Here is a 27,245-nt window from a genome sequence, read left to right as displayed (position 1 = left end):
ACAAAATGGTTCAAATGGCTCTGAGCACTATGGGACTCAACTTCTGAGGTCATTAGTCCCCTAGAACTTAGAACTAGTTAAACCTAACTAACCTAAGGACATCACACACATCCATGCCCGAGGCAGGATTCGAACCTGCGACCGTAGCGGTCTCGCGGTTCCAGACTGCAGCGCCTAGAACCGCACGGCCACTTCGGCCGGCAACAGTAATACAATTTAAAAATATACATACAACAAAAAAAACTAACAATTAATTACAAAAACTGATTTTAAAAAATGGTATCATAATAATAATACAATTTTGTTACACAGACAATAAAAGACTAACAATTAATTACCCCTTGATCAAATTATCATGTCATCCTCTACGAATTCTTCTACTGAATAGTAGCATTTCTCCCACAGAAGCTGCTGTAGCCTTATTTTTAGACTCTCTGGCTTCATATTAAATATATTTTTGGCCATTAGCTAACAGAAAAATTTTCTTGACAGGCATTAACTCAAGAAATTTAAGAAACCAAATCTCAACACCAGAAACATTAATCAAACACTGCTGAAGCAATGATAGTTGACATGACAGAAATAATAATAATAATAATAATAATAATAATAATAATAATAGCCAGTGGTGTCTGTTCAGCATCTGGCGGCCAGTGGTCAGCGTCTGTTCCTCTAGTTAAGGCGGCTGCACAAAATCTTCTCGAACTCAAAAATCGAGTCGTATACCTGTGGTCTCAACAGAGATCACCACAAAAACTAAAATTCAACTTGAACGCATGATGGAAAAGACGACCACAGAGTCACTACCCCAGGCACCAGTCGACAGACTGGATTCACCTGATCATCGGATTCTGGGGGATCAGGGACACCATGCGGAGAAGAATCGGAGCTTCTCAAAAACTCGTCACACTCTCAAAACGAAACGTAAAAATTTTAATGGTACAATTAATGTGAACACCCTCACTAAAACAGGCAAATTAAAGCAACTCACCAACGCAATGGGAAAATTTAACCTGAAAATCACTGCACTGCAAGAGACAAGATTCACAGATGAAGGACACTTTAACACAGAGAATTACAGGATCTACAAGGGCAAACCTGCCATAAAAGTAAGAGACAAACTACCACTTTTCGGAACAGGATTCGCCGTACAGACTTCCGTACTCGACTCAGTTATTGACTTCACGTCTCCCAATGAAAGAGTCTCCCTTTATCAGTAAAATCAGCTAATAAAGCATACACACTGATCAATGTGTACGCCCCCACAAATCACCACAATAAAATCTACCCTGAAACAGTGGACAATTTCTGGGAAACACTAGAAGAAACAACAAATAAAATACCTAGGCACCATGTGAAAATCTTAGTAGGCGATTTTAATGCACAATTAGGGAAGGAAAAAAAAAAAATCAGAGATACCACTGGACCCCACACCAAACACAAACGTACCAACAAGAATGGTGAAAAACTAATAGACTTCTGCAGAAACTTTGGACTTAAAATAATGAGTACCCAGTTTCAAAAACCTGCACATAAATTAACCACATGGAGATCACCCAGTCTTAGACAGGGTGAATACCAAATAGACCATGTCGCAATTTCCAAAGAAAACATAAAAGAAATTCAAAAGAACCAGCAAAGGTGTCTTTCAATCAGATCATCATCATCTCAAAAAAAAAAAAAAAAAAAAAAAAAATATATATAATATATATATATATATATATATATATATATATATATATAATATATATTTTTTTTTTTTTTTTTTTTTTTTTTTTTTTCCAACCCAACAGAATGCTAAAAAGGCCACCCGAAAGTACCAAACCAGATCCGGAATATCTGCAACTGAACAAAGAAAAAAATCATCATGCAAATTAATCAGGAAAAATCAACAGACTGGAAGAAACTAACAGAGAAAATTCAGGAAGCCCTCAAATTAGGACCACCCCCTTGCAACAGGAAACATCGCTGGCGGAATGCAACCTGTGATGAGACAGTTGACAACCAAATAACTGCATGGAAAAAATTTAGCAGTCACAAAACTGAAGAAAACTGGGAGAACTTTCTTAAAACCCAAAAACAGACCTCAAAAATACCGTATTTACTCGAGTCTAAGCCGCACTCGAATCTAAGCCGCACCTGAAAAATGAGACTCGAAATCAAGGAAAAAAAAAATTCCCGAATCTAAGCCGCACCTGAAATTTGAGACCCGAAATTCAAGGGGAGAGAAAAGTTTTAGGCAGCATCTCCAAATCGAAACAAAGTTGGTCCACTGTAATATGAGACAATTTAGGTCGAATGAATGACGATACAGCTACAGTAGTTTGGTTCGAGTCGTAAGCTTAGCAGTTAAGCTTTACCAGGTAGCCATTGCTATGCGTCAGGCGCTCCGTCCGTATTTATACGGGTACCCTTCCTTTTTCACGTGCTTCGTCTGGTTTGAATTGATTGCTTATTTTTCTTTGATCTGATAAGCGCAGTTTTCTTTGTTATAGGTGTTTACGTCACTCTACGCTGAAAATGCATTACTGTACTGTGTCATGCATTGTTTGTCGTACTCTGATACTGCATATTTACGGCCTGTCGCCGATCGCGGCATGGCTTGCGTTTGAGCACGCTACCGCCGCTTACAAATAAAAAAAAGAAAAAGAGAGAGAGAGGAATCGTCTCATTAGCGAAACAATGGCAAGAGACTGCTACTTGTTGTTACTTACACTACTGCTTTCTTTGATAATGACTAACAAGAACCAAATAATAGACTGCGTATGATAGAAGATGTTCTGAACAAGAGTTTAGCGAAAATTTTTCTCCGTTTGAAAATCTTTGCAGGAGCCTCTTTAGTACATTACATTCTGCACAGAAATTAGAGTCATCTTAGGTTTAAAAATCTAGGCAATTGCCTCGCTTCATTTCTGACTGTATCACTGTTTAGCATAAGAATAATACGAATATACACATGACATGATATGTATATTCTTCCGCGTTTCCTGTTGTCTCACTCTAGTTTTGTGGTTTATTACGCAGACAGGATTTAAATGAGATAGTAGCAAACACTAAACAATACATGGCAAAATTTTTATATTCGTATTATTCTTATGGTGACGAGAATACTGCATGTGATTCACAATTTATAAAAGTTCGTATTAGCAACCATCTCTTCTCACAGATAGGAAAAAATTCAGAACGTAGAGCTGGCCATATTGACAAACATCCTAAACATTCTTGCCAGTCAGGTTTTCGTAGTACATTGAAATGCTACTACATTCGAAGATGAACAATACGGAATTAGTATTTACTTCGTTGGATAATGTATGAAAATGCAGTGGTCGAAACTCGGCGCGGAGAAAAAAAGCTTGTCTTCCACCTTTTTTTTTAATTTATTTACTGACGCAGAGGTTTTGGCGCCAGTATTTATCTTTGTGCCTACAAACAGCACCCTACAAAGCATGCCTGTGTAGCGCTACATATATTCGACGGCAGAACTAAGTTGTGGCGGCACCCACCGACATTTTTAAGAACTTCCGCTTGCTTTGCACTCGATTCTAAGCCGCAGGCGGTTTTTTGGATTACAAAAACCGGAAAAAAAGTGCGGCTTAGATTCGAGTAAATACGGTAATTAGAAAAGAAAAACGGGGATATAAGAACAGACTCTCTGAAATCCAGCAGGATTTCATCAAAAATAATACAAGAAATTTTTATAAGACTTTCAGAGAAAACTTACAGGGATACCAAGTGCCTAGCTTGTGCTTCAAGAAACCCAATGGCTCTTTGGAAACCAACACGAAAAATAACTGCAAAATCTTAGCCCAATATTTCAGTTCCCTCCTCAACTGCGAACCACCCCAAGAAAAACTTGTCTTCTCTTCTCCAGTATTCACACACCCAGACTCACATGCCCAGGATCTTGAAGAAATTATGGAGATATTTCCAGAATGAGATTTTTCACTCTGCAGCGGAGTGTGCGCTGATATGAAACTTCCTGGCAGATTAAAACTGTGTGCCCGACCGAGACTCGAACTAGGGACCTTTGCCTTTCGCGGGCAAGTGCTCTACCAACTGAGCTACCGAAGCACGACTCACGCCCGGTACTCACAGCTTTACTTCTGCCAGTACCTCGTCTCCTACCTTCCAAACTTTACAGAAGCTCTCCTGCGAACCTTGCAGAACTAGCACTCCTGAAAGAGTGCTAGTTCTGCAAGGTTCGCAGGAGAGCTTCTGTAAAGTTTGGAAGGTAGGAGACGAGGTACTGGCAGAAGTAAAGCTGTGAGTACCGGGCGTGAGTCGTGCTTCGGTAGCTCAGTTGGTAGAGCACTTGCCCGCGAAAGGCAAAGGTCCCTAGTTCGAGTCTCGGTCGGGCACACAGTTTTAATCTGCCAGGAAGTTTCATATCAGCGCACACTCCGCTGCAGAGTGAAAAATCTCATTCTGGAAATATCTCCATAATTTCTTCAAGATCCTGGGCATGTGAGTCTGGGTGTGTGAATACTGGAGAAGAGAAGACAAGTGCTGAAAGAGTGCTAGTTCTGCAAGGTTCGCAGGAGAGCTTCTGTAAAGTTTGGAAGGTAGGAGACGAGGTACTGGCAGAAGTAAAGCTGTGAGTACCGGGCGTGAGTCGTGCTTCGGTAGCTCAGTTGGTAGAGCACTTGCCCGCGAAAGGCAAAGGTCCCTAGTTCGAGTCTCGGTCGGGCACACAGTTTTAATCTGCCAGGAAGTTTCATTATGGAGATAGTCAAGCAGTTGAAAAATAACAAAGCACCAGGAGAAGATGAGATCATTGCTGAGTTCTGGAAACTAAACGATCCTATACTTATGCAGAAATTACACCATATAATATCAGACATATGGATAAAGGAGCAGATACCAGAGGACTGGAAATGCGCTCTAATTCACCCACTACACAAAAAGGGCGACAAGACAGACATGAACAATTACAGAGGAATTTCCCTGCTCCCAGTCGCTTACAAAATCCTTTCCAAAGCGCTTTTAAACAGGATAGAATCCCAAGCAGATACACTAATTGGTGAATACCAGGCCGGATTCAGAAAAGGACAGTCATGTGCGGAACAGATCTGGTGCTTAAAGACAATATTACAAATGAGGAAATGCAGAAACACAGTAGTTACATTCATCGACTTCAGGAAAGCATATGATTCAGTGGACCGTGGAACCCTGTTTAAAATCATGGAAGAATTTGGGATCGACCGAAAGACACGAAAAATCACAGAACAGACACTTACAGGAACAATGGCCAAAGTGAAATTCATGGGCGAAGTATCAGAACCCTTCGAAATCAAATCTGGAGTCCGACAGGGGGATGGACTATACCCAATCCTTTTCAATATTGTTCTAGAAGAGATAATCAGGGAATGGGAACCTCACGTAAAGGGTATCCAAATTGGTATCAAGAAAGAGAACCGAATTAAAGTCAAGTGCCTTGCTTTCGCTGACGATATTGCAATTATCACCAATAACAGAACAGAAGCGATTCACGCAGTGGAAAAACTACATGAAATTTCACAAAAAACCGGACTACAGATATCTTATGAAAAAACCCAATATATGGAAAGGCAGCCAGAAAATAAATCCCCTTTAATAACAAAATATGGTAAAATTGCACAAGTCTGCCTTTTTAAATACCTCGGTGAAACTATACAGTCCTCAGGATTAAACTGAATTGCCAATGAACAAAGAATCACCAAGCTCCAGAAGGCCTACAAGCTAACATGGACGCATTACAACAAGAAGTGCATTTCGACAGATGCAAAATTAAGGCACTATACAACAGTGATTCTTCCAGAAGCAATCTATGCAGCTGAAACGATTGATTGATGGTCATTTAAAAATTACGGAAATAGAAAAGCAGGAAAGAAAAATTCTCAGGAAGATTTACGGTCCAATCAACAAAAATGGCATTTGGATGAAGAGACCACAAAACGAAGTCTATAGAAAGATCAACATACTAACAGATGAAATCAGAAAGCGCCGAGCCAAATTTTATACACACATCTACAGGATGGAAGACTCCAGAACAGCAAAGAAATTATTCAATATTATAACAAGGAGTAAATGTGGCACGGAATGGCTGAAAGAAGTCCAGAGGGATCTACAGCAGATCAACATAAAAAATCTCGAAGATCGCACCGAGTGCCGGCATAAAATCACAAGTGTGAAGTTTGGGGAAAGAACATCGCATCAGCCTGGTAAAAAATGGACAGAGGAATGGAAGAAGGAGCATTCTGAGAGGATGAGGTGGTTTTGGGAAGCAAAGAAGAAAAACATCCGAGGATGAAATTATGAATTCAAGTTCAATCGCTCTCCTAAAGGGGAACAATCGTTAAAATAATAATAATATTAATAATAATAATAGCCAGATCATCTATCAAAATTCATTTTGGCTAGAAGTGATTCGATCCCTTCAGCCATCTTTGTTTACATTTTTAAACCCAAGTATTTTTCCTTTTGGCAACTGCTCTCTGCTACTGTCCTGCTTTAATAATGTTGACAGATGCTATCCACTACAATGCCTTATTAATGTCTCTTCCACCCTGACTTAAGAGTCAGTTTTGACACAGTGCACTGGAACTTCAAATGATCAAGGAAAGAAAGACGTACCAAAATGCTCAGAAACGGTCAAGAATGGAGCACTAGGAGATGTCAATATTACGAGTACAAGATGAATTCCACTGGTAAGAGCAGACATATAGGTGGAATGAGTACACTGAAGGCCTACAAGAGGAGGTGGAACTGTTTATTGACTTCATATAATAAATGGAAATCTGTTTGGAAGACATAGGGTATTTAATATTACAGTCATGAGTCTGACAGTGCTTTGGAAAGCATCTTCTAAGACCGATAACAAAGTGGTTGTATTAAAAACAATCTAAGACAGGGGTGCAGCCAATCTCACCTTTTGTTCAGTAACAATATTATGGAAAGGGTAGTTGCTACTACCATATAGTGGAGATGCTGAGTCACAGATATGCACACCAAAAAGACTGTCAGGAAATGAGTTTTCAGCCAACAAGGCCTTCATTGGACACACACACACACACACACACACACACACACAGAGAGAGAGAGAGAGAGAGAGAGAGAGAGAGAGACTTAACTCGCATACACATGACCAAGCTTCTGGCTGCTAAGACCAGACTCAGTATGTACGTCACGGAAGCAAAAAACAGAAATAAAAGAAGGATTTTAGAGTGGGAATAAAATCCTGGGTGAAAGAATATCACCAAAAGATTTGCTAATGACTTTGCTATGCACAGTGTAAATGAGAAAGAATTATAGGACATACTGAATGGAATAATTGATCTACTGAGCAAGCACAGAATATGTATTGAGAGTAAATCAAAAAAACACTTTACCTTAAAGAGGACAAGCAGGAATGAGATTAGTGATACAATTAGCATCAAAACTGGAGTCTATGAAGTAAATGAATGAAAGAACTCTGCTACCTTGGAAGCAAAGTAACACATGTTTAACAAAGGAAGAAGGGTATAAAAAGCAGAGTACCACAAGCAAAGAGAGCACTTATGACCAACAGAAGTTTACTAGTATCAAACACTGACCTGAATTGAGGAAGAAATTTTGAATACATACATTTGGAGCACATCATTGTATGTAAGTGAATCCTTGACTGTGGAGAAACTGGACAAGAAGACAACTGAAGCATTTGAAGAGTGCTGATATAGAAGGTTGCTGAAAATTTCATGGACTGATAAGATAATAAACGAGGAGATCTCTGCAGAATTGGCAAAGATAGAAATATGTAGAAAACATTGATAAGCAGGAGGGGCAGGATAACAGGACATCTGTTAAGTCATCTGGGTGTAACTTCCACAGCAGCACAGAGAGCTGCAGAGAATAACAACAGTAGGGGAAGAAGGAGACAGGAATATATCCAACAAATAATTGAAGACATTGGGTATCAGTGCTAGTACAAAGTGAACAGGTTGACAGAAGAAACGAAGTTTTGGATAACAGTTCCTGCAGGCCTCTTTCCAATCCTGCATATTTACTAATTTCCCCTTCTCATCCATTACTTATATCATCAGTTTACTTTTTTCTCCTTCGATGACTGTTTTTAAGTGATTTGGGTGACTGTTTTCTGCATCTCCTTGAACTTTATCTCTACTACCTACAGCCCTTCCACTTTCAATCTCTTATGTTGATAGTGTGTCACTTGTAATTGCTGGTTTCAATCTTTCTGATAATTTTTACCTGGAATTATGATGTCTTTTGTCTAGTTATTGGGAAGTCAAATATTCTTAGACCTGTTCTGCTAGGTTAAGTAATCTCTTGGTATCAGGTTTCATTCACTGCTCACTTGTAACAAATTTGTATATTTATTTCTGTTTCTTATGTACTTCATGGTCTATATCTGTCTTGAGAGTGTAGGGAACAATAGACAAATTTCAACGAACTGATTCATTACATCGGCAAACAAAATAAGACTTCAATCTCTAGTCAGAACCACTTATACTGTAAGATCTATACTTCTGTTATAGATCAAAATGTAAATACCGAGAAAATGTGTGAACCAATAAGGTTTTTACCTTTCTTGTATGCATACTCTGCTATACGTGTGGCAATGTTGACTGAACACTCTCTTATGCACCCCAGAGGAGGATACAGTCTTCCATTAGCCAGATCAGCATCAGTCACATGGTCTGCAACTGTCTGAAATCAACAACAAAAAAGTAAGGATTCTTTAACACCAACATCACTATTAGAACATTCTTAATTGCTCTGCTTATGCAATGACATCCAGTTTTTGAAATGCACCAAAAATTCAGAGTGTATCACAAAACAACCAATGGAGTGGGGATATTAATTTTGTCTCTCTCATATAGCAAATGACAAAACCATCCATAGTGGCCAAATTTCTTTCACAACCCCTACATGAATTATTATTAAATGGTTGCAATTATGTACTTCTTAAAACAAAAATGCTTCATCTTGTTGACAGTAATACAAAGCTGTGAAAATACACTGAATAAACATGAAACATATCACTGCAGTCTCAAAAATTAAATTAACATTACTGCACATTGTTAATTTATTGAAAGACATATCTACAGGGCTGTTTACTGAACTGTTGAATATAAACTAAATTTTCTGTCTTTTTCTCCACACCTCTCCTACTTTTGGAGTAGCAATCTACCTACATTTCCAGTACATACTATATTCCATACTGAATTCTACATCAATGCAAACATTAATTTAAATAAAAACATTTGGTGGAATGCCTCAGCATCTTGTCCTCAATAAGGAACACTGTTCCACCTAAGCCTTAAAGAAAAAAATCTTAGTGACTTATGAAGGTCCTGATAACCTAGAAAAATAATTTATAAGGTCTCGTAAATACCTGACAATGTATGTTCTTTCTTGTCTAGTGTTGACTGTTTGGTAAAGGCAAACAAACGTAACAATGTTAATGATTGATTTTTGGAGACACTAAACAATTTAACAATGAACTACCGTAACACTGAAGTGACATTAGCGTCAACAAAAGAGTTGCCAATAAACATTCAACAATAAGGCATGATCCATAATTTACACAAGATTAGATACTAACAAAAAATAAAGAAATATACATTTTTAAAATATGTGACTCCAGCTAAGACAATTGAGCCAAACTGAACAAGGCTGTATATATTTTATAATTAGCTGGTACATAACAGTGAGCAGAGTTGCATCTTGACCATCCAAAAACTTGTTCATGTCCTGAAGTCATCAGCCAAACTAACATTTTTTTTCTTTACTTTCATCAGGTCTTCGGTTCTGTCTTAAACAATGAATGACATTATGAGCTTATAGAATATCTGCAACCGAATTGCTGAGACTAGAAATTAGATTAGCTTTGTTTCAAGAATATCTTTACAACATGCATCATGATGATTACAATAGCTCTGAGGCTGTTCACTAGCGATTTTATTATTTTTAGAGAAATGGTAGTTCAGAAGTACAAAAATCCTGAAGAAACTTGATGACTGATGCACGGGAAAAAAAGATGAGGGTGGGAGCAAAATGTCTACACAATAATTAACAAAGACTAATAATAAAGAAGTAGTAATCTATTGGTTTCTCTGTCTTAAGCATACTGCAATTTAAAAGAGAGTTTTACTGCAGATGTCTTTCAATTTTTGTTTATGAAGCATCTTCTGTGGTTATTCTGCAAATTAGATACATATGTTTGTACATTTATGGGTGTTTTAGATCAAAAACAGCATTTTTGTGTATGAAATTGGTGTGTACTGTACTTAGTGTTTTTGCCCCTTGTTTGCATTTTCTCCAAACCACTGATTCTTCTCCCTTTGTTAGCAGAGGTTGACATCGAAAGACTCTGTTTCAGGTGTACACTTTACAGTTTTTGCCTTTCTGCAATTTTTATTATTCTGCATTTGCATTATTTACAACTTGAAACAAAAATTCTGTTTTAGATTCAAACAACCAAAAATGCTCAAACATATGTATCCAAATCGCAAAATAACCACAGAAGATGCTTTATAAATAAAAGTGAGACACATCTGGTGTAAAGCTCTCTTTAAATAAACTGCAATAAGCTCAAGATGGAGAAACCAATAATAACTGATTTCAACAGCTGCTGTGGAAAACTGCCAAGCAAACAAACATATTAGAGAAGCAGTGACACTATGATGGCTAGAGATGCAATCAAATGTAAATAAAAGAAATTTCTTAACAAATTTGAAAGACTAGTTCAAGATGAGCATTACAATATTTTACTTTGCTAACACATTTTTTTTCCCAATGAATACAGTCTCCTTTAATATGTATTCACCTTTGAGGTCCTTTACAGAAGGTTAAGGTTATTATGAAAAATTACAAAGAATTCAATTGTTCTACAAAATTTTGGGTGAACTCTGATGTCTGTAACTTTCTGGAATGATATTTTGGCATAAAGTCTTCTGGCCATCTTCAGCTGAATACTAACGAGCAATACACTGAGCTCTCCTATTTAAGACTCCACCAGCACATGCGTGGTACCCTAGCTGGCATTATGGATATGTTGTTTGACAGCACATGCTTCTCCTGTAAGTCTCTGTGCTGCTCTGAGCGTCATACATGGTGAGAGCTCACCTCTTTGATACAAAAACGATTGTCTCCACATGGTAAGATGGCAGTATGATGCCGCAGGGCATGAAGTTTTTCTATAATCGGATCCCACGCAGAATATAATTGGAAACAGCCACCTCGATTCATAAGTGATTCAGACAGTTAAATTTCTACTAATTCATTGATGATTGAGCTCCAAAAGTTTGATGTATGGGCCAAAATTGTAGTTTCATTACATTTCAGCAAATGAAGAGTAAATACAGAGTTCAGCAACTTATTTGTTTGGAGAAATCGAGTGTGCCGTCGATGTTCTATAACACAATCTTGCACAGTGCACGTTGTTTGCCCTATGTAAGGTGGCAACATTTACACTGAATACTGTAATAACCTTCTTTGCACAACTCTAAGTAATCTTTAACAGATCCCAAAACAGCTGATATTTTGGAAGGAGGTCAAAAGATTACTTTAACTTTATGTCTTCTTTATATTCTGCCTATTTTACCTGAAACATTTCCGATATCTGGTAGCCAAGCAGTCATTTTGAAGGCTTCATCCTCTTCCTTGTTCTGTCATTTGCACGCTGTAGCGTTCTTTATACTTGTCAAGATGAATGTCCGTTGTTCAAGAACACAGTATGGAGGTGATCCAGTTCCATTTGCAGGCTACTGGCATCCGAGATGGTATGGGCTCGGTGGATCAAGATCTTCAGAACACTCATTGTTTGTGCAGGATGGTGGCAACCAGTAGATTGTAAATAAAGATCAGTATGAGTGGCCTTTCAAAATACACTGAATGCCCAATTGTGCCATCACCCTCACTTCGCACCAACACATCTAAAAACATAAGCAACCATCTTTCTCCACCTACATAGCAAATTTTATTGTTTCACATAGGGCCAGGTGTTGGAGGAACCCTGAGACTTTTTAAACAGTAAGACCAAATTATAAAAGTCTCCTCAGTGTAATGCCAAAATACTGCTGTTTTTAAAATAGCTGAGTCGAGTGCTTGCTCCTTAGATACCAACAGCCTGCAAACGGAACTGGAATACCTCCAAACTGTGTCTTGAACTAGGGATATTCACCTCAACAAGTACAGACATACAAATAACAGAACAAGGAAGAGGATGAGGCATTCAAAACGACCATTTGTCTACCATATACTGGAAATGCTTCTGCTAAAACAAGCAGAATATTAAGACAACATAAGTTGAAGTAATCTTTTGACCACTTTCCAAAATATCAGCTCTTTTGGGATCTGTTAAAGATTACTTAGAGTTGCGCAAAGCTGGTGTTTACAGGATTCCACGTGAATCCGTCAAATCTGATATAGTGCAAATGATTTGCACTTGCAAGATCATATTATAGAACATCAGTGACATACTTGCCTTCTCCAAGGAAGTAAGTCAACTATTGCTGAACACTGTATTTCCACAGGTCATCTTATGATATATAATTAAACAAAACTTGTGGCCCATATGTCAAACTTTCAGAGCTCACTCATCAATGAACCACTAGAAAATGCGATTGTCTGAATCGATAGAGCTGTCTCCAATTAAATTCTGCATGGAATCTAATTATAGTAAAACTTCATGCCCCACGTAATCAGCATCCTCCTGCAAACTTACCATGTGGAAACAATCATTTTGATATCTAAGAGGCAAGCTTTCACCACGTATGGCGCTCAGCGCAGCGCACAGACTTACAGTAGAAGCACATGCACAATACTAACTAGGATACCATGCATGTGCTGGCGGGATCTTAAATTGGAGAGCTCAATTTATTGCTCATCAGTATTCACCTAAAGATGGCCAGAAGACTCTGGGCCAAAATATCAAACCAGCCCGTTACAGACATATGGCAGTTTTCCCGAAATTTTATAGAACAATCTGTACTGGTCAGGGAAGTTTTAAAGTTCAATTCAATTACTGTTTAAACTGTGTACATAGTAAAGATTATCTTACCTGTGCAGCAATAAGAAACAGTTGTTCCTCAATATGATGAATGCCTGTGACAATAACGCCTAATGCAATGCCGGGGAAAATGTAGGCATTGTTTCCTTGTCCTGGATAGTAAGTTTTACCATCAAGCTGTACAGGTGGGAACGGAGAACCACTGGCAAAAATGCAGCGGCCCTGTAAAAGAAAATCAGTATGAAGAAAACTTAATTCCATCTAAACCCATATGTTGCTAGTATTTGCAATTTAATTATTTTTTCCTTCTTTTCTGAAAACTATGTGCCATTTCCATAATTCATTTCCAAATACAGAAACTGCAATTTTCACTCCATGGAGTGCAGTATTGTTTTATTCCTACCATTTTATTCTAACCACGAAATTATGAAAATAAATAACAGCAGTAATTTTCATGTTGAACATAAATTTCATGTTACATGTTTGGAGCTGTGAACTAGTGGAATACCACTAACAGATTCGATGGTATGATGGGGAATTGGGTGAATCAATGCTGGTGCCTATGCCTATGCGAGAATGGCCTTCTTTGAACTTTTACCACAAATCCTGGAATAAATCATCTAATATAAGACAACTGGGCACAGCAATTGAAGTAAAATGAAGTGTCTCTTGGCAGTACTGAGAGGCTATATACACAAAAAGTGGAATGAAGTACCAGGCCATAGGCCTCTGTGAATATGTCACTGAACAATCTTTGAGTGCTGAAGTTCAGCAAAAGACTCAGAAATATACAACATAGTGTTTCTGAGTGTCTATGGGCATCCAACAGGAGAGGTTTTAAACTTCATTAAGCAATTAGAATGGGTATAATATGACTTAAAAGTAACTAGGAAGTGACTATGTAAGGATACCAATATAGATTCATTTCAAATATTTCTGATTAAGGGAACCTTGACTTAATGATGTCCAGTTTTAGTTTAACCACCATAACAACATTTCCAACAGAAACAGAATGGAGTGCAACAGCAACTGTAAAATTTCATGAACAGTAACTGCTGACTCAATTACACATTCAGGGAGAATTTACAAGATGAAAAATTGGAAGACTTTTACAAAGAGCACACAGTAGGGAGAAATTAAATCTTCATTCAAAATATTCTTATAACATTATGGATCCAGTTTTCATATACAACATATCAGGGACATTTGCAATAGATGCTGAGCAAAAGCGTGGCTAACATCTGGGATCCAAGAACTTCGTGCTACGAAGAGAGTTTTATTTAATGCAGAGAACTAACTCTAATTAACACTTAAAAATACACTACAAGAAGTCTCAAAACATTCTGCAATGTGTCATGAAAAAGGCTAAAACCATGTACTATGCACAAAAAATTCAAAATCTGAAGTGCAATGGAAAGGCAATTTGGAGCATTATTGAGGGTGAAATGAGTAAAATCAATAAGTCAAATGATATTCACCTCCTGGATGACTGTAGCAGCGTACAAAACATAAAATTCATTGCCTACTAAATTCAGTTGATTCTTCCTAACAACAGTTTGAAACACAGAAACATAAAGCGATACAGTGAAAGCAGATACATTACACCAACCTAGATAGGCTATGCATACTCCATTGCCAGACATCAGTGCTGCTAAATCATCTGTTAAGAGAGATCACAACATTAGGTTTTTAATAAGCAGTTACTCTTCTAAGATTAACAGATGATTGAGCTGATCCTCCTCGGTACACAAAATGTATCAGAAAACTGTTGCAGAAAATACATAAGAAACATGCCAAATTTAAATGGATGCAAAATCTCCAAGACTGGTGATATTCTACAGAAGCTTGAAATTTAGCACGAACTTAAATGCGAGATGCTTACAATAGTTTCTACAATGAAACTTTGTCTCAAAACCTGGCAGAAAATCCAAAGAGTTTTTGGTCGTATGTGAAGTATGCTATCGGCAAGACACAATCAATGCCGTCTCTGCGTGATAGCAATGGAAATATTGAAGACAACAGTGCTGCCAAAGCAGAGTTACTAAACACCAGTCTTCTAAAATTCATTCACCAAAGATGACAAAGTAAATATTCCAGAATATGAATCAAGAACAGCTGCCAACATGAGTAATGTAGAATTAGATATCCTCGGAGTAGTGAAGCAACTTAAATCACTTAGGAAAAGCAAGTCTTCCACAGTCCAGGCCGTATACTAATTAGTTTCCTTTCAGAGTATGCTGATACAATAGCTCCATAGCCCCTGGCAGATGAGCAATCAGCACAATGGAATGTCATACCTAACAGTCCGGGTTCGATTCCCGGCTGGGTCAAAGATTTCCTCCACTCAGGGACTGGGTGTTGCATTGTCTTTATCATCATCATTTCATCCCCATTGACACGCAAGTCACGAAAGTGGCATCAACTCGAAAGACTTGCACCAAGTGAGCAGTCTACCCAACGGGAGGCCCTAGCCACATGGCATTTCCACTTCCATAGCTCCATACTTAACAATCATACACAACCGTTCACTTGACGAAAGATCCATACCAAAGGTCGGAAAGTTGCACAGGTCACACCAATACTCAAGAATGGTAGTATGAGTAATCCACTACATTACAGGATCATATCATTAATGTCGATATGCAACAGGACTTTGAAACATATACTAAGTTCGAATATTATGAATTACCTCAAAGAGAACGGTCTATTGATACACAGTCAACACAGATTTAGAAAACATTGTACTTGTGAAACACATCTACCTCTTTACTCAAATGAATGTTGAGTGCCATGGGATTTCACATTAATTCTGCATTTCTAGATTTTTTGACACTGCACCACACACGCAGCTTGTAGTGAAATTGCATACTTACGGAATATCGTATCAGTTATGTGACTGACTTCATGATTCGCTGTCAGAGAAGTATCAGTTCGTAGTCATAGAGTAAAACAGAAGTGATTTCTGGCGTTCCCCAAGGTAGTGTTGTACGCCTTCTGTTGTTCCTCATGCATACAAACGATTTAGGAGACAATCTGAGCAGCAGGACACAATGTGTGGTGCCCCAGAGTGCCATATTGTGGATAATTTCTGGTGGCCCAAAAGAAAATGAGATGTAGAGCATTACATAAAGAACTGCATTCCTTGCATTCAGAGTGTAAGGATGAGTCAGCAGTGATTGTCATTAAAAAGGTTAGATGAGGTGGATAGACCATTCCAAATCATAAGACTAGCCATCTTTGGCCACTTCACACAAACAACGGCAAGGAATCAATATGTGTTGCCTATAATTGATCATTTCTCATGTTACTGAGCCACGATTGCCATACCATATGAAAAATCAGAAACAGTGGCACAGGCTATGGTTAACTGTTTGTTACTGAAGTTCATAACACAAGATACTATTATAACTGACTAAGGCACTAACTTTATGCCTGAGAGTTTAAAGCAATTATTCTGGTTATTATGTATAAAGAAATTACAAACCATGCATTACATCTACAAGCAAATGACAGAACTGCAAGAATTCACTGACAATAAGAAAAATGTTAAGTTATTATGTAAATAGTAGCCATAACACGTGTCATGGCCATGTACAACTCTTCAACCTATGAAAACTTTGGATTGTCCCCATATGAGGTTATTTTTGACTGAGAAATGCCCTCTCCTTTTGAATTATGCCAACCTACCTCAGGAGAAGATAATCCTCAGTTCAAAATTTTGCAAGAAGTTTAAAATTTATATGTCATCAGGTCAAAAAGGTGAACACAAAGGCTCTATAAAGACAGGAAGGCAGCCACAGCAAGAGGTTAAATTGTCTAAATACCGCATCAGGCAGTCGGTAATGCTATCTAATCCTTACAAGCTGAAATAAAAACTAAAGAGTTCATTTGTGTTACCACGGAATTTGTGAGGTAGTCAAGATGACATCTCTAGTTAATGTAGAGCTACATCTCCTGACCCAAAGCACAATTGTGCATGTGGAGAAATTTGTTCCTTTCAGAGTGAACCTGACACACTTTGTAAATTACTGGCTGCTCTTCCTGGAGGGGGAGATAGTAAGTGGCTGAAGAAAATATGAGAAAGAAATTCAGAACCAGGAAAGTGAAACAGGTTGTAACTGCAATTGTTCCCACTCACTCCTGTGCTCTTAGGACAAGCAAACTAACAGAGAATTTCCACTTTCCACTGGAAGCAGCCTGGATACAGCCCAGAATGTAAAGACAAAGAACAGAGGGTAGCAACTCGAGCTCCGGTTGTCAAGCACAAGACAAAGGGGAATATGAGAGAAAGAGGCATCACCACTGTGCTGTTGCTGAGGCTGTTGGGCAGATACAAATTGGCAAAGACTCTTAAAATCAGTCCTGTGTCCAGTGGGGTACTATTTGCACATCAGCTGAATGCAGTAATATCAAAACATCAGTTGTCATTAAGCATGGTTGTCAATATATGGGTAGAAAATCAAGATTGACAGTTCAAAGATACCTTTGATATATTACAATTCATGATGCAAGGCCATACAAGATGTGGAAGGGAACCAGATCTTGAAATGCATACTACACAGCTCACAAGTATCCACGAAAACATGGTAAACATACCTTTCAATTACACACAATTGATCATTGTGAAGGTTTTACATACTCTCACCTGAAGTGTCACTGATACACGCACTGAGTCACAGAGCTGCAGGAAGCTCTCCTCCACGCTCCCCGTAGCAACTTGACACTGATGAGCTTACCTCCTGCACAGTTCTTGGAAGGACTATGTAAAATCTGAAGCGAGTTGCCAGCACCCTTAGAATTGTTAGCAGCAATAGAGGAGTCCTTACCATTCCACTACCATATGGAAAGTGTGGACAGTATGCAAGAAGCAACCAGGTTAAGAGCTGGGTGCAGTTACCACTAAGTATAAAGATTGACAATTTGAGTGTTTTGCCATCCACCATTGCTCAGTAGAATGGGGATCCTGCAGAAATTTGTGTACTTATGGATACATGAAATATTATTGGTATCACCTGATAGAAAGTCACACACCCTACTCTTCGCCTCAAAATTATTGCAGTGCTGAACCATGCATGTCATTGTCTACCCCATCCAAGAATACACACAGTCTCTGAGTCATGTGAGTACACGCAGTTTCATTCCAAGAAACCTGCGACAGAGTGCCCCAGGGAGGTTATTACAGGGGAAACCGAATTCTATCAAAACCCAGGGTCACACTGGCTATTCTCAGCATCAAGACTGATAGTTATCATTTGCACCTGCTATGAACGGTAATTTTGGCAGGGCTCAGTGAATAGAACAGGAGGTGCAACGAATGCTGATAGAAGGTACACTATGCTTTCAGGTTACCTGCCACTATCACCAGAACCACCACCCTAAACACCAATTACTTGTTAATGTACCTGCGAGACCTACTCTTCCAAATCCTACGCAAGGAAACCATAACCTACTTACTTGGCACACTAGACCTAATCCTTCTAGCTTCCTTGGACCAGATGATGGGGCCATAAAATGGTCATGTGACCAAAGAAAACCTGTTAGGTCATATGAAAAAATATTGGACCAAACACCACAACCAGGTCATCACCAGCTGCCTGCCTAATTCTGATAATAATGTGTTTTATGTACTGCTGCCTCAGACACAGAGTTGCCCAGTTGCCCAATCTCCCCCCCCCCCCCCCCTCCTCCTCCTCCTCACCTTTCTTCAACCAGTGAGCCCACAGTACTCATATCGGTATCCTTGAAATGTGACTCATCCACTGTGAGTGAAGTTAAGTTGTGAAAATGGGGTACTAGAAAAAGGACAACCTATGAAATCTATATGTGAGCATCACAAAATGAGGCAGTGTACATAATGTAACATAAAAAGGGAATGAGGACAAGCAAACGGTAACACACAAAAAATGCTTCTCTCTGCTCCATGCCTCCGTGCAGTAGAATGTTAAGTGTAGAAATTATAATGGAAAAAAAAACAGCATGTCTGCTGCAGCACAGAATTGTAATCAGGTCGCAGTACAGTCAGCCCACTGGCCATCGCTCCTGCTGATAATGCAATTCAGCAGACACCAACCCATCTGAAACCACCATGCCCACATGCCAATGACCTGGGAGTGGAACAGCCTTCCGGAAGCTTCCGTAGTTTGATTGACTGCCTGATGACAACAGCAGGACCCCAGTCATCAGCTTCTGCTCTGAAGTTTCTGTGGGCTTTCATAAATGATGCAGAATTACATTGTTGTAGAAGTATCACTCAAAATGTAGGCATGTCCACTTGTAGGACAATGAACTGATTCTAGTACACCATGCTGATGGCAGACAGCAGTAGTGAACAGTGGGGACAGCACTTGAGTTGTTATGTTGAGAAAGCTATGGACGTGATGGAAGGCGACTATCACAGACAACAATGGACCACATGCATTTTGTACATGCAAGTAGTCAAAACAGATAGATATTAATAAATGTTTAACTCAAGTGTATTGTCTGGAAGCTCTTGTATAAAAAATACTGTTTACAACTGGATCACTGAATTTGCAAATGGCAGGGAATCTGCAAGCATGAATGTGAGTATTGGTCATCTGTTAACATCGTAGTCTCTGGGGGAACACTGAGGTTGTGCTGACAGCAAGGTATACTGTGACATCCTGATATGCCTTATTGACAGAGAAAACACGCAAAGAATATTTCGGACTAGATTTTCAGGTCTCTGGTCATTAGCCACTTCTAAAATTTATCAGAATGTTTGGATTCAGTAATGTAAGTTCTGCGCAACGCTGATGATTGTACTAAATAAATCTTGGCTCTGTCAGTACCAAGAGAGCAGATGGTGGTCTGTTTCCAGGAACATAAATTCTTTGTTTGAAATAGAGATAAAACAGTAGCTGAGAGCTATAGCAGAAGGAGCAGTGAATTTTTCAAAGTAGAATTCTTTCTCCTATTATACACATATGAAGAAACCTAGAAGGGATCAACATAACTATCAGAAAGAATACATTAGCCCTAGTCATAATTTATTCTTAGTACACTTTACAGAAATAGCCAGAAGTGGTTTCTTCTGTCTTTTAATGTACAACTTTCTACACATCCAAGACAGTGCTCCTTCATTAGGGCATTTAAAGAACTTGAAATGTAAATCAATTAATTAATTAATTAGCTATTTGAAATATTGTGGTAGCCTTGAACAACAAGCTTTTTTTTGGCAATTTGTTTATAGATCAGAGAGAGAATTAAGGACTTCTATAATCGTCTGTTATGGGGATATTTAGTCAGTTAAAACTGTCAAAGGACACAGACCTGCTATTAAGAGCTGTCAACTGATATGAATTGCTCTTATTAACACTTGTCCATATGTAGTCCCTTCCCTCAAGTAGTTTGGTGAGATTTTCTGGCATTACTGTTTTTTGACTGACTAACATCTCACTTTTGACTGTCGAAGATCTTTTCTTGGAGCATACTATGCCCCAAAGAAAGAGCTCACCCAGTCAGACAACTCACGGAAATGTAGCAAAGACAACTGTGAAGAACCAATACCTTTCAACTATTTTTATTTAGTGGAAACCTGAGACTCCTGCACTATATTCATCTGAAAAATCTCTGCAGTTAACAGATCACAGCTATAGCAAAACTAGTAAAAAAAAGCATAAGGTCTTAAATTTTGTAATTTTAGATAACATTATTGGGATTTAACAGTGATCTGTCAGGTAAGTAAAATTAGTAAATAACAGTCTCAGTCACATAGCCATTTTTAAAATAAGATCAGTTTCAGCCTCTAACAGAAGACCATCTTCAGCTAATACACCATCCGGCTGATGATGGCGCTTGGAACAGCTGTGCTGACACTAGTCAGAAAAACTGTGACTGGGGTCAGCACAGCTGTTCCGAACAACATCATTATCAGCATCATCCGGATGATGTATAATCCGAGGAAGGCCTACCACTAGTAGCTGAAATTGGACATATTTTAGTAAACATCCATGCGATTAAGACTGTTTTTTACTAATTTTTCTTACATTTTACCCTGTACGAATAAGTCTACATGCACATTATGGAGCTTCACATAGCAAACTGTTTCTTCTATTTCATAGAGTTTCGTAATATTGTCTTGGATATTTACCAAGACAACAGAGGTTTATCACTAATTCTACAAACAAATACTAATGGATCCTTTCTCTTGTTTATGTATGTTATTCTCAGTTATTTACAGTTGCAGAATTGCTCACCTCTGTGTTTGTATATGCTTGTTCAGCAGTGCACTCAGCTTTACTTGTTGGATTGCTCAAAGCAAATATAACAGGTCTCTCATTGAAAGATGCCATATCCCTCAAAATTTCTGGTGTGAAGGCTCCTCCAGCAGCTGATGCACCTGAAACAAAAAAGCTGATTACAAAGGTTGTTCTGCACCTATTTCAACACATATTCTATAGTTACATATCCAAGAAAATGGGATGATGACAGAAAGCCAAGGCAGTTTTCATCAAACCATAATTTTCATGTACATTATTCTGGAACGACCACCATTTTCTTTATGGAAAAGAAGGAGCTGCTTCCAGCAAGGTGTGTTTACCATGGGTGAATTTGTATCAGTCACTGACCAGGAATTATGCATTTACGAAATTTGGATTTTTTTCCTTCTTCTTTGCAAAAATCCTTGTTTCCAGATGCCAGAGCAACTGGGGGTGTTCACAGAGGTGTTTCCATTTTCTGCTTTTGAGGATGATGATTGGTTTATGGGGCGCTCAACTGCATGGTTATCAGCGCCCATACAAATTCCCAACATCTGCTCAGTTCAATCTCACCACTTTCATGAATAATGATGAAATTCTGAGGACAGCACAAACACCCAGTCATCTCGAGGCAGGTGAAAATCCCTGACCCCGCCGCAACCTGGGACCCCGTGCTCTCTCTCTCTCTCTCTCTCTCCCCCCCCCCCTTTTCACAAGGAAAACTGTTATAGTCGCGAGTGACTGGTGAGCGGTGCATGGTAGAGAATGGAGACACAAAGCTGCCAGGCGGGGGGAGCCTCTGGAGGTATCGCTAACAACGAATGGACAGGACAGACGAACAAGTACGGAATGACAGAAACTACGACAGAACAGGACACAACACAAGGCATGCAAGCAAGAACTGATAAACATGGCAAGACAACAACAATGCAGGAACACTCTAAACAACAATAGTACCAGACTGCCGGGGAAGCAACGCGCGGCCACCTAAATACATGATTGCGAGAAACGTGATTGGCTGCCGTACAGAGAGTGGTACACTTGCATGATGGGGCTCGCTGTGCATGCACACGCCAGAGCACAGAGACCCCTAGTGGGTATCCAGGTCCACACCCTCTGGTGCACATTCAACTTCCACACCTTTTGACACCAGAAAAACAATCAGTTCTGCATCTACACATATTCCACAAGCTACCATATCATGAATGGCAGAAGGTATCTTGTGACAGTACTAGTCCTATCCTTACCTGTCCCACTTGCAAACATAGCAAGGGAATGACTGTATGTATGCCTCTGTACAAACCCTGATTTCTCTTCTCTTCTGTCTTTAGGTGAAATGTATGTTGCCAGCAGTACAATGTTCTACAAGCAGCTTCAAATGCTGGTTCGCTAAAATTTCTCAATAGTGTTCTGCAAAAAGAATTTCATCTTCCCTTCAGGGATTCCCATTTGAGTTCACAAAGTATCTCCGTAATACTAGTGTTTTGATCGAACCTACTGAAAATCTGCAAATGAATCTAGCAGCCCACCTCTGAAGTGCTTCAATGCCTTCCTTTAATCTGACCTGATGGAGATCAAAAACACTCAAGCAGTACTCAAGAACGGTTTTCTCAAGAACGGGTTTTTGTGGAAAGGGGGAAATGGAGAGGGGGAAGGGGGGGGGGGAGAGAGAGGGGGGGGGGAGAGAGAGAGAGAGAGAGAGAGAGAGAGAGAGAGAGAGAGAGAGAGAGAGAGAGAGAGAGAGGGGGGGGGGTGTTCATTGGTGAGATAGAAGGCATCTTAAGTGATGGAATGGAAGCAGAGAAGGGAGTAAGTTGGTGGAGGACAGGGACTAGTGAAGGAGGTGGTGGGGTTTGGGGTTACAGGGACTAATAATATGTTGTGAGGAGAGTTCCCAGTAGCACAATCCAGAAAAGCTGTTGTCAGCAGGCAAAATCCATATGCCACAGGCTGTGAAGCAGTCACTGAAGTGAAGCACATCTTGCTGGGCAGCATGTTTAGCAACTGTGAGATCCAGCTGTCTATTGGTCACTGTTTGGGAAGTTTGTTAGTTGCCACGCCATCTAGAAAGTGGCACAGTGGTTCAGCTTAGTTTGTAGATAATATTCTTGCTTTCACAGATAGCTCGGCCTTTGATGGAGTAAGAGATACCCATGACAGGACTAGAGTCAGTGGTAGTGGAAGGATGTATAGGGCAAGTCTTACATCTATGTCTCCTGCAGCGATATGAGCCAAGAAGCAAGGGCTTTGGAGCACTAGTGGAGTAGGGATGGACAAGAATATTGTGTAGGTTTGCTGTGCTGCAGATAGCACTGTAGGATGGGAAGGAGAATGGGGAGGATATTCCTCATATCACAGTTTGATGAGATGTAGTTGTAACCTTAGCAGAGAATGTGATTCAGTTCCTCCAGTTCTGGGTGTTATTGAGTCATGAGAGGGGTGCTCCTTTGTGACCAGACCGTAGGTATGTGAGAGGTGGTAGGCGATTGGAGAGAAAAGGCAGGGAGGTCTATTTCTGGACAAGGTTGGGAGGGTGATTTCAGTCTATGAAAGCCCCCATGAGACCCTTGGCATAATTGGAGATAGGGAGTAAATTACAGACGAACGACATCTGGTGGCTTGGCTGTGTGAGAGACCTCTTGGTATGAAATGGATTGCAACTGTTTAAACGGATGTATTGGTGGTTAGTAGGTTTGATCATACCTTTTACCACTACATGGATGCAAAACAAGACATCTACAAAAAAAAGTTATGGGGAATTGAAAAACAGAAGATGATCAAAAGAAGAAGGGTCATCTGAGCTTATGAAATGACCGTTACTTACGGTACTGAATATGCAGAACGAGCCTCTCTTTCAAGAAAAGGTTAATTTTGGTCACTGTAACAATGCATTAATCCTATGTGATTGAAAAAAAGGTGCAGGATACTCTAGTAACCCCCCCCCCCTCCACACACACACACACACACACAGTCACTCACATTGTTTGTGTAACATCACAAAAAATACATACGTAAATACTCCACCTGACTACGAGAATAAATTCTCGAAAGACGTTTTGCTCAGCATGAATAAAATACGTAACTGGCACTGTGCTTAAACTAAAAATATTTGAGCAATGAAAAGTGAATGACAGTGTCAACTAGCGCTCCAAGTGGCTGTACGCCGAAACATGCTAAATATGGTTCTACAAAGGTGTCACAATGATCACAACAATCACGAAATTGCGTTTGCGCAGTAGCAGTAGAGGCAGTTTGGAAATGGTTGTAATTGGTCATGATATCTTCGTTCCACCACGTCAAGAGAGCTTGGCAGTGGCAGGAGATACGGCACGAACTGTTCCAACTTTTACATGTTTACCGGTTCAAATCAGCTTAGTAGAGTGCCCTGGTGTCAACAAACAAAGACATAATATTTGTAAACACTACCGGATGGTCAACATCATGCCACCGCCATTTTTTCTCCACAAACATTTTTTGTGATGTGTGAATTGCAGGAAAATTATAAATATGCTGATGCAATATTGGGTGAAAATTAACACTGTGGGCATAGGAAATACAACAAGACCAATAAAAAATTTCATAAACGGCAGAAAAACGTTAATTCAGGGAACATAAAAGTGGGATCATACTGTATAACCTATCACAGTGATTTTAAGAATACACTGTTAATAGTTGATCAATGTATCACCAAATGCTTGAAATTATTGCTCACAATTCCTATCTTATACATTGTTACTGACTATAAAATTGCTGTGTTTTTTTTTATATTTTGTGACTACCTTACTGTGCACGTCTTTAAATAGGTACAATGTAAAGTGCCACACCCACTGTTTGCCGAGTACTCAATGAGTAAAACACACAAAGCAGTCTTACGAGTCTGAATCAGTTTGTTTCACACAGTCAGATGTATTGAAATCACAGGAATAGTTATAATAAATTGTCCCTCATTTACTTATGTTAGGCTCAAAGTCTTTGCACTTTGCTGACCTTATTTTGGGAAAATGCTTGTAATAGCAGTGGAAATCAATGGGCATTGACTGAAATACAAACACCAACCACATCATATTCAACATTTAAAATTTTTCCAGGCATTAATCTGTTTATCATTTAACAATAAATTGGATACGTTATGTGGCACCTGAGTCAGTAATGCGACAAGCAGTTAGAGACAGAATAAATATACCAAAAAAATCCACTTCGGCAGTATGTTTGAGAGAAGGAAGGATTACCAATTAGTATTGAAGGCTTGATCTCCTTCACAACAGCAGCAAGACTCTTTGTGGCTGCATGGTCCTTAGCATAATATGCCTTGTGACCATCCAGTTTGCCCTCAGGTCTGTTTTTGGCTAGCAAACCATCAATGTCAACCATCCAGATCTTATCTCTTGCTTCTTGGAGAGTGGTTCCCTCTGTCTGCATTGCTTGAACACAAAGGTCTGCAATGCCAATTGCTGCCTGCAAGAGAAATGTCACTTACACAGTATTTCTATACAGTGGCAATCAAAGATAATGCATACTGGTCAGAATATACACCATAACCTGTAACTCTTTAAGATGTTCTCAAATTGTATGTTAAATTTTACACACAAATTAAAAACAAATATCAGATTTATCTTTTTGAGCACTAGCACTCCTTCTCACAGTATATACAACTGTAAAATTCTGCAGGAATACCCTTCATAAAAAATAATGGTGTATACGTTTTTACAAAACTTCTAAAAGAACAAAGATGCAACAAATACAGCACACAAAAGGGAGCACAAACGCTTAAAAACTGAGACTGACAGGAGGTGCAAAATGACAAAGCAGGAATGCCTGCAGAAAAAATACAAAGCTGTGGACCACGCTGTTCCAGCTGATTTTCCTGCCCATGGACAGATGGTCCAAGAATGGGAGACGTGGACCAACACCTCACATTTGGGCAGTCTTGCAGCTGGGTTTTAGTGTAAAAGATCATACTGCACTGGCCAAGTGCATGCAGTTTGCAAGGGGTGCTCTTTCACTATGAAGCAGTGTCCCAAGAGACTGTTGTAAATGATGGGAGATATAGATACTTGCTACCTACAAGAAAACTGAAGGAACCTTTTGAGAAAAGAGAGCTCAGATGTCAAGCCAGTATTCAGTGAAGAAGAGAAGTCTCCAAGGCAGAATGAATATACACTAGTTCTGTACAAATGAAACAGACTTAAAGATAGTACTGTGGAAAGGGAAGAGGAAGTAGATGATGACAGGATGACAGATATTATAATGCAACAATAATTTTACAAAGCACTGAAAGACCTTAGGTGCAACAAGTCACCTGTAGTAAACTACATTCCCTTAGAATTATTGAGAGCCAAGGGAGAACCAACCACAATAAAACTGCTCCACCTGGTAGTACAAGATCAGAGGCAAGCCAATATACCCACATTTCAAGAAGCAATAACCACCAATTCCAAAGGAGGTAGGCACTGATAGGTATCAGTATTATCAGACCATCAGCTGAATAAGCCACAATTGCAAGTTACTAACGCAAATTATAACAGAAAAATAGAAAGTGTGGTAGAATACAACCTTGGGAAAGATCAATTTGAGTTTCAGAGAAATGCAGGAACATCCATTGCAATACTGACCCCGCAACTATCTAATAGAATATACTAAGAATGGTAGACCTCTGTTTGTAGCACCTTGATAATGTTGACTGGAATACACTCTCTGAAATTCAGGGGGTGACAGGGATAAAAACATTACCTACAACTTATACAGAAAACTGACTGCAGTTAGAAGTGCCTAAGGACATGAAAGAGAAGCAGCAGTTGAGAAGAGAGGAAGAAAGAGTTGGAACCTATCTTTTGTGTATTCAATCAGTAAAGGAAACCAAAGAGAAACCTGAAAAAGGAGTTACAGTGCACATCAAAATTATGAGGTTTGCCAATGGCATTATAATTCTGTCAGCTCAACAAAGGACTTGGAAGATTAGAAGACAGAATGAAAGAGATCATAAAATACAAACTCAAAAAGTAAAACAGGGGTAATGGAACTTACTCAAATTAAATGAG

General features: G+C 39.2%; 1 protein-coding gene across 5 annotated transcripts in view; it reads right to left on the bottom strand.

Annotated features, from left to right (window-relative positions):
- LOC124775025 (NADP-dependent malic enzyme) overlaps window positions 1–27,245 on the bottom strand; it is a 74,922-nt gene that overhangs the window by 17,190 nt on the left and 30,487 nt on the right. For all 5 annotated transcript variants that reach the window (XM_047249792.1, XM_047249793.1, XM_047249789.1 and 2 more), the window contains exons 7-10: window positions 25,437–25,662; window positions 21,205–21,347; window positions 13,040–13,210; window positions 8,559–8,682 (exon numbers count right to left, since the gene is read on the bottom strand). In XM_047249792.1, coding sequence (XP_047105748.1) covers window positions 8,559–8,682; window positions 13,040–13,210; window positions 21,205–21,347; window positions 25,437–25,662 — 664 coding nt within the window. The remainder of the gene's footprint in view (window positions 1–8,558; window positions 8,683–13,039; window positions 13,211–21,204; window positions 21,348–25,436; window positions 25,663–27,245) is intronic.

This window comes from Schistocerca piceifrons, chromosome 2 (assembly GCF_021461385.2).
Source record: "Schistocerca piceifrons isolate TAMUIC-IGC-003096 chromosome 2, iqSchPice1.1, whole genome shotgun sequence".
Classification (NCBI taxonomy): domain Eukaryota; kingdom Metazoa; phylum Arthropoda; class Insecta; order Orthoptera; family Acrididae; genus Schistocerca; species Schistocerca piceifrons.
The sequence above is the reverse complement of the archived record's forward strand: the minus strand, read 5'-3'. Positions and strand labels throughout refer to the sequence as shown.